This window comes from Pagrus pagrus (genome assembly GCF_965226575.1).
Source record: "Pagrus pagrus genome assembly, chromosome: 22".
Taxonomy (NCBI): Eukaryota; Metazoa; Chordata; class Actinopteri; order Spariformes; family Sparidae; genus Pagrus; species Pagrus pagrus.
This window is the reverse complement of record NC_140204.1, coordinates 17,775,985-17,789,081: the sequence shown is the minus strand read 5'-3', so window position 1 is coordinate 17,789,081 and position 13,097 is coordinate 17,775,985. Positions and strand designations below refer to the sequence as shown.

General features: G+C 46.3%; 1 protein-coding gene across 1 annotated transcript in view; it reads left to right on the top strand.

Moving 5' to 3' along the window:
* Positions 1 to 12,440, top strand: part of efnb3b (ephrin-B3b) — an 84,857-nt gene extending 72,417 nt beyond the window's left edge. Inside the window, exons 3-5 of the mRNA XM_084343759.1 lie at positions 5,024 to 5,116; positions 7,853 to 7,915; positions 11,536 to 12,440. Of these exons, the coding sequence (XP_084199885.1) occupies positions 5,024 to 5,116; positions 7,853 to 7,915; positions 11,536 to 11,969 (590 nt within the window). The 3' untranslated portion in view covers positions 11,970 to 12,440. The remainder of the gene's footprint in view (positions 1 to 5,023; positions 5,117 to 7,852; positions 7,916 to 11,535) is intronic.
* Positions 12,441 to 13,097: the final 657 nt, after the last annotated feature.

Sequence of the window (13,097 nt, the reverse complement as noted above, 5' to 3'; positions counted from 1 at the left end):
TCAGCCGCGATAACGGAGGCAGTGAAGAAGCTTGGCCCAGCGCTGACCTTGGTAATAACAAGCGAGGCACAGAGAAAGACTCTCATCCACTCTGTGATCTTTTCTATGGACTAGATACACACTCCCTCCCCCGGCCTGCGTGCCCGGCCGCCCGCCTCCTTGTGTGCACAGCCCCGGCGCTGTGCAGGCTGATTGAGGTTGACTGCGGTATTATTTCATTAATTAAGTTTTTCCACTTCCTCCGCCTCTCCCTCCTGTCTTCCTGTCGAATCAGGGTGGCGGAGCGACGCCCTTCCTCTCCTCTGTCCTCTGGCGCTTCACATCCCCCCCATCACTGCTGATCATTGTCTCAATTACTCATCTCTCCTCTCCCTCCCCTGTCTCTCCCCCCTTCACTCTCGCCGCTCTTCCTCCTTCCTCCTCTTATCTCATCCCAAATTGCTCGACACACTCCTCCCCACTCTCTCTCTCCCAAAGTGAGGAGGGGGAAAGATTTGAGGCACGCCATTCCAGCATCTCTCCATCTTTCCCGCTCTCATCTCTTGTCTGTCATCAGGATTTCACAGATGTTCTCTGATTACTTCTACCTTGATTTGGTGATATCCCCCGCCCCCCCCACGCCCCTCATGTGCGAGGGAATTTTCATTTCCAGTGTTTATCAAGCGAGATTGGGTGGGGGAATATTTTCGATCCAAGGACAAAGCAGCTCTGATCTCTTTGTTCGCGGTGTGCCTGTGAAATTGACATTCACAGGAATAGTGGCACCTGTAACACGTCTAATGGATTTAAGAGGATTTGTCGGGATGCAGTTCACTGTTTTCACAAAAATTGCCTGTGTGATATTTGTGACCTGTTGATTACGATGTTAGAAAAATAACTTGCATTTGCAAAGTCACATTTGCGGCGGCTCTCCGGCTTCAATTTGGCTCCCTTTGCTCTCAGAGTCTGTCTCTGTCTGTGTCTCCCTCTTCTTTGTATCCATTACCGCTCCACTCTTCCATAATGGAGACATTAGAGTCTTTTACCTCTCTGCTATCTATCATGTCATTTAAACTCTTTCCTTACTTTCTGTTTTTAACTTCTCTCCTTTTTTTCCCCCCCCCCCGCTCTTTCTATGAATCTTCCCCCCTCCTCCTCCTCCTCCTCCTCGCTGTGTCCACTGGGCTCTGGGTCATCTCTATCGTCTCACATAGTCTCCTGTCCCCATCATATCACCCAACAGCTTGTCACAGGCAATCAGTCTCCCTGCCTCGCTTCCCTGCATGGCCTCCTCCTTTCCTCGCTCTCGTCTTCCTCACCTCCCTCGTCTCCCGTCACCTTCTTGTCCTCCGTCGCGTGTCAGGAGTTATTACTCTCAGAAATCCTCCACCCTTCTCTCTCAGACCAGTTGAGAGGGTATTTACTCCGTCCCTCCATGCCTTCCTCTAATCAGAGCTGCTACAATGTCTTTATGCCCCGCAGCCAGTCTTTATCACACTGTGTGCACCCTGCCATGAGATTTAGTGGAGGGTAAAAGTATGTTTTTAGCTTTAAGATAATTAGGATAGATTATACATTTTAAATCATTGATTTCATTATTTAATATTTTGTACGCATAATGTAATTAATCATGGAAAAAAATAAACATAATTATAAATAAATTGTTATAAATAAGTGTGTTCAGTGCCGTTGCATTCAGTTAGTTTGTTAACTGATTATATCTGTGTAGAGAACTCAATTCAAAAGTCTGTTTTGCACAGAATCTAAAGGCTCAAACTACTACTCCTTAACATTTTTAATATTTTTATATTTGATTTATATTTATATTTTAAAATGCTGCAAATTGATATATTTTCGGTGTGTTTCATGATGAACAAAATGGATAAACTTCTCGTTAGAGCTGCAATGATTAGTCGATTAAGCAATTAGTCGATCAAAGGAAAATGAATAGACCAACATTTTGATAGAAGATTTATTGTTCAGGTAATTTTCTCACCAAAAATGTCAAAAATGCTCGTTTCAGCTTCATACATTTGAGATGTTTCTGTTTGTCTTTGTCATTAATAACAGTACATGAAGAGTCTTTGGGCTGTTGGTTGGACAGAAAAGCTATTTAAAGACGTTACTTTGGGCTCTTGGAAACAATTCTTTGGACTAAATGGTTAATCGATTAATAATGTTAGTGGTTAGTTGAAGCCTTATTATCCATGTGGGTAGCACTTTGCTCCATTTGATTGGGTAACTGGTGAATACAACAAATTTGTATGCACCTTAAATGCAAATGTTGTTGTGCTTTAGAATGATTTCAGGGTGGGGGGTTATTTTAAAAATGTATCCCAATACATTACTAATTGCCTGTTAATTAATAGTCATTAATATAATGACAAAACGTAGTATTACAATATTAAAGTAATGTATCTTGACTACTTTCAGATTATCTCAATACCAAACAAATGCAAATAAAGACTAGAGAAAATAAATATTAATAATTTAATGACAAACAAGTGTGTATTCTATTATATTGTTATGTATGACACATTGACAGTGGTCTCTTTAACACTAAAGTGGTTTGAAATCTTGAATGATTTTGATAACGTTTAACCATAATTTCAGACGAGGCAGAAAATAAGATGGAAGGACATTTTAGTTTTATTCTTTGTTATGTTTGTTGTTTTAATATGTTTCAGTCCTGACAATGGGCCTCACACAAAACCATTTTCCTTGTTTTTTTTAGATACAAAACTTCTCTTACTTTTTTCCGTGATTGTTCAAGATCACGCTCGCCAAACCGTCTTAACTGCGCCAACCTGTCGTAAATTGCTTCTTTCAACTTGATGAGCACCACCTGTTTATGATTGCCGGCAAGTTTAATTCACTAAAAGTAAACAAAAAGAAACAAAGGAAACTCTCACCCCCGGAGCTTCAAGCCCTGCTGTCAGGAATCAGCAGGCGATAGCATAACAACCAGAAACAATTAGAAAATGTCAATAGTCCAGCTGCTAACGAGTCATCAGAGCCGTCATGATGTCTGATGCCAAAAATACAAACGGTTGTTGCATGAGGCTTAATCTGAAACTCCTCCAAGTGTCTCTAATGTTCAAAACGCGTTGCTACAACCTGGATATGAAGTGTGAGCAGCCAAAAATATATTTAAAAGTATTTTCCAATGACACGATTAAGCGCTGATGAAACTAGAGCTGTACTTAATTTGGCACACTCTACTTATTTCCATTAATTTGAACTTCATTGACATAAATTACACTTCCCTCCTACATCACACAGAGCTCAGACGGGAAAAAAATGAAAATACTACGATCTAAAATGATTTGGTAACACAACAGATAGTAGAGAAACCTGAGGAACCTGCAAACTTTTTCACAGCACTTTATTTAAACCTTCTCAGTATATCCCTTCATCCATCCCTGTCTGCTGGCTTTCCCACCGTACTGCTGTTCGCCTTGACCTCCGCCTGCTTCTCTCCTCCTCTGCTTTCACACTCTGCGTCCTGCAGGGACGGAAGGAGAGAGAGAGAGAGAGGGAGGTGTTAGAAGTAAAGCTGCCTCTTTTTCACACCTCCCTTTCCCTCTCTCTCTCTCTCTCTCTCTCTCTCTCTCTGCGGAGCCATCCACCATCCGCCCGTTCCCTCCCTTTCTGCTTCGCTTCAGACGGGCTAATCTATAGCCTGAAGCGAAGTGGCGTGGGGAAAATAATTTTTTATATTTCTTTAAGGAGACAAGGTGAGGGTTAGCCCACGGGCTATAACGGGGGAAATAAGGATAGACGGGTGGTGTGTGCAGGGGCGTTTGGGAGGGTTGGTGGAAGGAGGAAGAATATGTTTACTGTCTTTTTTTACTCTCCGCTGTGGAGACACATCAGTATCTCTATTAAATTAAACTTTAAAACCAAAGATTTATTTTCAAAATCTGATCAAAAGGCTGAGAGACTGCAGCTCTCTCTCGTCTTCACCCCTCATCCTTCTTTCTTTTGTCAAGTCAAGGCAAAAAAATGGAAAGAACGGCAACAAAGGAGGGATATGAACAAAACTTCTAGTCTCTCCTCTTCCACAGCTTCATATTACGCTGCTTGATTCCTCCATCCCGATTCTCTGTGTGTATCTTCCCTCCTCCTCCTCCTGTGACCTGCAGACCAGTGATCTCCAATGCATCCACTGACTTGCTTTATGTAAGACGAAGTGTTGGAGTGTTACAGGGATTCATGCTCACACACTCCTCTCTCGCCTGTGCACTTTCTGTCAGCACTGCTTGACCTCCCCCGGCCTGCAGTAGAAACGACCGGTTGGGATGTGAAATCACACGCCGTATCTGTGTCTGTTTTCATTGCATTTGTCACGATAAATAAAGCCTGTGTAGCTTCAAAATGAATATTTAATACCTAATTGCCCGTGTTAACGAATCAGTCCCTCAATTATAAATGGAAAACCTCTCTTTGATCCGCCTGATTAAAACAAAAGAAGCCATAGTAGTTCGTGACAGTCTGTTTTCCAACCAGTCAGGTGCCGTTTCTCTCCACACACACAGTGTGTTGTGTCTCAGGGGCTCCATTTTATTTCATATGCGCCCCTGATTGGATTACCATCCCCTTTTTTTCCATCAGTCAGTCCATGCCTCTCTAAATTACCCCCCTCTCCTGCTATTTCTCCAGCCCGAGCAGCAATTGCAGTTGACTGAAAGCGGTTGAGTCCATGCGGCGCGGCGGGGGTGTTAATGAATTCCAGCGGACTGCTAAATGAGGACTTATTAAAGTGCTGCCGCCTCGTAGTTTGACATTTCAGAGCTTCTGGTGGAGTTTTAAATCGCTGCCTCTGCAAATGTCAGTCGCTGACTCTCTGGAATGGCCGACCATATGAATAGAAGCTATTGTTGGCGTCGGATATAGATTGAGAGGGCGAGTTTGTGTGGCTTTAATGGATGGATTTCCACTCTGTGTGTGTGTGCGTGTGTGTGTGTGAAAGTATATATATATGTGTGTGTGTATACCATCCTGCTTCTTGCCTAATTATGTTTTTTTGTTTCAATCCCTCCAGCTACGTCAGATGGGACGCGTCAAGGCCTGGATAGCATGAGAGGCGGAGTGTGTGCCACGCAAGGCATGAAGGTGGTGCTGAAAGTGGGGCAGAGTAAGTTCTCCTTCTTCTTCTCACCTCTCTTTTTCCACTTTTTTTTCTCTTTCGCAAACACACGTACACACACACACGCAGACACACACGTGAGATCTCCCATATGTACCGGGTTCTGCCACACGTTGTTTTTTCGTGCATCACACAAATTCGCTCACTTAACACACAGTGTGACGAACACACATTGGCATCTCACATCATCTCCCATCTGTACTGTGCAGAGCGCTACATGTTCATTACTGCACCTTATCTGACACGCAGCCTCTTCCACTTTTGAACCATCTCTCTTATCTCCCTCTTTTTTACACACACACACACACACACACACACACACACACACACACACACACACACACACACACACGCACACACAGGCACACCCCTTCTTTGCGTGTGTGTGTTCTCGCTGAGCATATTAGGTCTCGTTAAGTGGTGAGAACAGCAGAGAAGTGTGGGATCAGTCAGCTTTAATGAGCCCTGTTGACTTTGCTCTCACTCTGCCTTTTAACTACCACTGACTCATGCTGGACACACACACGCGCTCAGACACACACTTTGAAACTCGCACATCCCCGCGCGGGATATACATTTCAGGCACGGACGTTGGCTCGCGTGCGAAACGACGCGAGCGCGCACAGGTGAGCGGGGCGCAGACAACCAGGCCGAAGCGTCCCAGCAGGCGCGCGGACACACACGTACACACAGGATCACACACATTTCCCCGCGCAGCAGACCTGCCAGCTACGGCGCGATAACAAAATGACTCCATTCAGTGTTAAAGCACACAGTCAGGGATTTTTAATGACTCGTGGCTGCACACTCTTCTAATTTGTTTGGAAAATATTCACAGGTAATGACCCTCACATGCCGGCTTTTCAGAAAAACAGCAGAAAAAACACCCATTTAAGCATTTTCACTGACCTGCACATTCCTACACATAATGGGCACCTGTCCTTCACACGACCCCCCCACACACGCACACACACACACACATGAACACACGCTCGCCTATTTCCATTTCTCATAGCCTATCCCGTGTTATCAGGCCTTGTGTATTGTAGGTGCTCCTCATCAAAGAGCCAAGTGGCGCTGCTGTGGCTCTATCAGCCCGTAACATCAGCACAGTCAGCTCAGCTCAATAGAAATACCACCACACACACTCTCTTTCCCCCTGGCTTTTTCACCGCATCGGCAATGGAAATGCTACCTCCCTCCCTCACACACACATCCAACCCCCCTTTGCCACTTCTACACACCTCCGCGAGGCACTAAAACTCACGCACACATTTTGTTATTTGTCATCTTTCCCTTTTCACTCTGCTCCTGTTTCATCTCTCTCTCTATTCCCTCTGCGTTTGCTACTTTTCTTTTTTTTAACCCCTTTTCATTCAAGCAACATTGCTCGCTTCCTTTTCAAATTCCCTTTCTCCCTGTCCTCATCAGTTCCCTTTCATTCTGCATGCCGGCCATCTCTCCTTACAACTCTCCCTCTCTCTTATTTCCACTCTTTTCCCTCTGTCTTCCTCTGTCTTTCTGTCTTATCTGCAATGTGGCTGAAAGGTCACGTCCGTGTTGTTTGTCGTCTAAATAAGCGGCGTGCCGCTTCATGGTGATCTCTGATGAGATATGGCGCGCTGCTCCGCTCCGAGGAACACACACACACACACACACACACACACTCGCATAACACACACTTGTACCTTTGCACCGCACACATACGTTGACCTGTCTTCTCTTATTTGGTTTTTTATCTATCTTGCTTGTTCTCTGTCTCTATCACACACACACACACACACACACACACACACACACACACACACACACACACACACACACACAAACACACATTCTGAACCATCCTCCACTAGCCCCCACTGACCACACAGCAGTTTCTATTGATCCAGACAGCACCGCCCCCAACTTCTGTTTGGTTGACTGTCTTGAGGGAGCTACCAGCCAATAGCCCTACACTTCTCTAAATGTCAGTATGTATAGGTTGATGGCTGTGCGGGCACACACACACACATTCTGCAGGTTTGTGTGTATTCTTGTGGGTTTACTGTACAGTGTCATCCATAAGGACCCTATGATCATATCAATTTTGCCCTCCCCGGCTGCTGCAATGACCAATAACAGACTTTCTTTCATCAAACGAAGCATAAACTGCAGGGTGAATAGTCATATCCAGATATAAACCTCTATTCTCGCAGCCTACTGTTGGCCAGATGGCTCAAAAGCGAACAAAATTAGTATTTTCTGAACCATCTCTTTCGCCGTTGAGGAGTGGCACTTCTACAATGGCTGCATCTGCGTGTGTGTGTGTGCGCTTGCATGTGTCACATAAACGCACTTTAATGCCATCACCATTACTGAGGGCTTGCTAGACAGATGGCCTGATTTAGCGACTACAGATTACAAGCCGTTATGGCCTTGTGTAAATTCACTCTGGCCAAAACAACAAACGGCCTCTCTTTAGTTTCCCATTCAAACAAATGGAAAAGTGCTCCTACACGGCGCACGGAGGCCCAATCAATATGTGCTCTCCTGTAATGGGAATGGAAGGGAGGGTAGCCTTTATTAAAGCGCCTCTGTATTTCTCTCTCTGGCTGCCTCTCTGTTTGCTAATGTCACTTATTAGTTCCAAATCTGTGAGCCTTGGCTGATGTAGCAGATAGAGGCTGTCTCAGTTTTTCTGTCATTCTGCTCACATTCCACCCGTTTTTTCCCCCTCCACAGGCCCATATGGGCTGCCTCCGAAGAAGGAGCCGCCAGCGGGACGCACCACCAACAGAAACCCAGGTAAGCAGGAGAGCAAATGGAGATAATCCTCGGCGGATCCATCCATAGAATGGATGGAAGGAATATGTAAAGACTGGTAGATAAAAAGAAAAGCAGCGGGGACGGGGAGGGAGGAGGCGACAGATGGAGAATGTGCAGCGGTGACATCTGCGGATCTCTCTATTTAATTCCATATATCTCTCTCTCTCTCCTCCTCTCCGCCCTCCGAGCTAAGTGCTGCAGGCGGGGAATGGATGGCTAATAGCTACCTTGGGAGAAGGACAAGAAAAAGAGAGGGAGGAAGAAGAGAGGCGGGGGGGAGATACCGAGAGAGGGCAGCAGGAGAGAGGGCCAGACCGGCGGCGACATTTCAGAGAATTATTATTGTCATTAGTTTGGGTGGCCTGGATTCGGTAGTTCCGTCTACAGAGAGGAAGAAAGAAAGAAATGAGAATTACGGAAAGATGAGGGGAGAGACGAAGAGACGTAGGGGAGTGATGGAACACAGAGGGTAGAAGTGGGAGGCACATAAGGAGGAGAAAGAAAAGAATAATTGAAAAGCAAAGAGGAGAAGGGAATAGAACAAGGAGATGGAACGGAGAGAGGCTTAGATTCATGCTCGGTCGTTCAGTGGAGGAGAAAGAACATCAGTTGTGTTTATTTTCTCTCTCTTTTTGAATTTGTGTACTATACCAGACGTGTGAATTGGGGCATTCACACATTGTCCAATCACTTGTCCATACCTCACATAGGTGAGAACTGCATGCGCGAAGATGGCAACAATAGTATGCATTGTTTTCACTCGAGTGAGACAGACGACACTGGACACACGACAGCGCTGATTTGCATCACGCGCGTAATGAGCGGTTTTACACATTTTCGACTCTCACATAAGGACATATTAGCACGCACTTATCTGGAATGATTGTTTTGACTCCTGACACAACAGTTACACCAGAATGTCTCGTCCTCGTGTGAACGCACTCGAAATCATCGCAGCTAATAACTGGAATATTGCTGGTTATTCGCGGGCGCTTGCTTTGTTTGCTTTGTCGAATCTGATCCTCCCTAGGGATGTAAACAAATACACAATCGGGATATGGACAGATAATCTCTCTCTGGACGGATATGCACAGCATCTGAATTGACACAATTTGCAGGAAACTGCACTCCGTCTTCACACACATCATACACTCACTCTCAACAATGGTGGCAGGAGCTCAGATTTGCTCAAATGCAAACAAATAGCCCGAAGGCTTAAAACATGGAGGTGTAGATAGTTTTAGATTTCACACATTTGGCAAGGTTCATTCACAACAACTTTTCATCAGTTTTCACCAGATTAGTTGAGCAGTGCAGGATAATCCGATTGTTGTTACACAGGTGTTATTTTTAACTCCTGATCTGATATTGAAGCCTGGCACTAAGAGTGACTTGACAGCAAAAAGACAATAATATAACACAGCAAATGAAGTAGTCTAATGATTTTCAACAGCTTCCTCCCCCTTACAGTATTAACCTGTATTTAGATATTTATGTGAAATGAGCAGCTATAGATACCGAGTTGATAGCCACTTTGCATTACAGCCCTAATCCACCTACGTGACACCAAGTAAAACAACTACAAATATTTAAGTTGCATACACTACTTAATGCCATGCTGTCACTCCAAGAAACTAAAAGTAGAAAGAACAAGGACGTCAGGAGTGCAGGGTTCCTGGTGGAAGTCCAGATGGGGGCCTTTGGTGCATACGAAGCCCCTTCTGTATCACCACAGCGGCTGATAAACCTCCACAGAGTTCACATGGATAGAAAGAGATGAATTAATTCTTTCAAGAAATTGCGTGCCATGATGCGCACGTTACTTGTACTCCATTAATTATGTAATCTTTCTGCATCCTCCTGAGCGTATTCATGTAAACATTGCTAATGGCAAACACGAACTGGTTCACACTTTATTTTTAACAAAATTATGACGTTATTAACACATGGATGCGGAAAAACAACTAGTGTCTCTTGCATGAGCTTCAACGGTTCTAAAAAACGTGTTGAAAAAAATGTTATTAATAGAGCAGCATCTGGCCAAAGAACGAGGATAGGACTATGTCATCACCTTGATCTGCTTTATCACTTCTGACCTGTTGGATGTCTCTCTCCAAGGTGAAACTTGCTAATGAAATAAAAAAAAAGAGGGAGGCGAGGAAGGCGCGGAAGTCTGAACTCTGTACGTGGTAAAAAAGGAAACGCAGGAGGGAGTGAGACGTGGAAAACAGAGGGAGGGAGGCGGAGGAGGAGAGGTGAAGGAAGAGGATATAATAAAGAGAGCTGGTGAAAGGCAGCCATCATAATGGAGATGGAGAGTGAGGGATGTTGGGTTAATGGAGGGAGGAAGAAAGCGGGAGGAGAAGAAGGGAGTGTAATCGCCGTCCGGCATTAAGGCTTTGCTCCCAGCCAGTCCAGCGCGACGGGGGGCCAGCAGCAGGGGGATGAGGTGTGTTTGCATGTGTTTGCTTGCATCGGTTGTGTATGTCCGTATCCTAGTGTGCGCTTGTCAGTGTGTGTGTTTGTGCTGCCAGGCACTGAGCTCAGAGCAAGGTAGGTCATTACGGCTACAATAACCCGAAGATGGAGAGAACCACGGAGCGAGGGAGGGCGAGGAAGCGGAGGAGACGCAGGAGAGAGACAGACAGGGAGAAAGGAAAGGGATGTGTGCCAAGAATAATGATAGACCAATCCAAAGGCTCCATATAACAGGGACTCGCATTACCGGCCTTAACCAGTTCGCCACACACATTCACACGGTCCGGTGCCAGAGCTGTAGCCCCCCTCTACTCCATTAACATACACACACACATACAGATGCACACACTCATACACGCATCCAGACCGTGATTCCACCTGCTGAGTTCTGACCCAGCCTCCCGCGGAGAAAACTGTGAGCTCCGAGGCTGTGAAGATCTTAGGTTTCAGGCAGACACAGAGCAGACAGAGGGAGCAATGGTCTGACAAACAGAAAGATAGCGTGACAGACAGTTTGATAAACAGACAGACAGATAAAAAGGCAGACAGACAGGCAGGCAAGGCAGGAAGGCCAGCAGGCAGGCGGACTGTGTGGTCTGGCGGTGGAAGCAGAGCGGGGAGGCTCCCTTCATGTGGCTGGCTGTAATGCTAAGCAAATACAGTTGTTAAGGTTAGGGAAATAGAGTGTATTACCTTGACACACACTGCGGCTTAGCCCGGCCGTCCACAAGGGTATATACCGCGCGGCGCTCTCGCACTCACACACAGTCGTCGGACATCCCTCGCAGTTTTATACGCACTGCTGTCCACTTCATTGCATCAATAAAGAGACCACATAGAAGCGTCTGTGAGATTTGCTGCATACATGCTGCATTCCACCGGGTTCAGTCTGTGCAGCCTTCACTAGCAGAGCTAAACCAGCACCATTACTCATGTCATTGTGGTATAGAGCCATAAGGATTGGTATGTTTATTTAAAAGCTCATGAAAACACAAATTGTGAAAGCAAGCTGTGTTATTGCTCTGGTATATTCCTGATGATTAATAAGCAGATATAAATCAAAGAAAGCAGCTTGTGATGCTGCGGATATTGGAGTAAAATTGTTCTCTGATGTGTTTCAGGCGGCGGAGGGAACTCCACCCAGTCTCGAGGACCCAACAGCTTTGGAGGGGAGGGCGGCGGCGAGAATGGGCCCCTTCAACCCTCCAATATAGCCCTAATTGCCGGCGCCGCTGGAGGCTCCGCCTTTCTCCTGCTGGTGACCGCTGTGATCTGCGTGGTCTGCTACAGGCGGCGGCACGCCAAGCACTCGGACACCCACCACCCTCCGCTGTCGCTGTCGTCGCTCACCAGCCCCAAGAGAGGAGGAGGCGGGGGAATCTCCAGCTCCAACAACAACGGCTCCGAGCCCAGCGACATCATCATCCCCCTGCGGACGTCGGACTCGGCCTACTGCCCGCACTACGAGAAGGTGAGCGGAGACTACGGGCACCCCGTCTACATCGTCCAGGAGATGCCGCCTCAGAGCCCGGCTAACATCTACTACAAAGTATGAGACGGCCGCTGCTCCGGCCGCTGGACACATCCACCTCCCCTCTAACCCATTATCGACCAATCCCCTGCTCCAAATGAAGCCACAGCAACGCTCGCCATCACAGCTCCGACCCTGAACCCCTCAATACTACCAGTATTGTCCCATGGACCCCCCACTCACTGCCCCGTGAGCCCGGCCACAGTTGTGTTTCTAGCTGAATAAACCACCCCACCCCATTCTAACACAACTGGGCCACCAAGTGTGTGTTAAGGGCGACGTCGTATTCGTACGTAGCCCTTCTTAACAAGGCCCTCACGAATGGGCAAGAGCCTCTGAGTGCCCCCCACTTGTAAACTCAGAGCTAAACGAGCCCCACCCGTGCTGAATTGAAGAGTAGTCCCCGTAACACCAGTATGTGTGTGAGTTGCTGGGAGTATGGACGTGGCGTTGGGACCTGAGATGTTTTACAAAAGAAAAAAAAAGAAAGAAAAGGACTACAAGTAAAAAAAAAAATAAAAACTACACCCCTGATCCCACTTAGCGCCGGAGAACTCTGATTCCCAGAGGCCATACCTGCCTAGCTCACCGCCCCGCCCCTCAGAGCTCCATCGGCCAACCAGAGACCGGCCCCTGCCACTAACTCACCAATAGGATTCTAGTTTGTTTGTGTTTGTTTCTCCTGAGAAAATGGGGGCCTCGGACTCAACCAATCAAGCAAGCCCGGGCAACGGTCACATGACCAGGCCCAGGCCTGAGGAGGTCTGTCCAATCGGTGACACTCAGAATCTTGTATATTTTAATAATGTGTGTGTGTGTGCGTGCGTGCGTGCGTGTGACTGCGCGAGTGTGCATACGACTCGAGATAATAATTATGGCGCTGCTGCTCCACATTAGACGTGTGTGTGCAGTTAGTGTGCTTCAGTACAGCAAAGTTTGCATATGAGTTTGCATATGCGTGCGTGGGGTTTAGTTTGTGCGCGTGTGTGTGTACGCTTCGTGTGTGCGAGTGATTGTGTGTACGCGTGCGTTCTTTAGACTTGTCTTAAATACCAAAACACAAAATAGTGAGCGAATATCAAAAAAAAGTGAGATTTTTTATCGCTATCAACACTTATAGATTATATATATGAATATCCAGTAAATAATTTC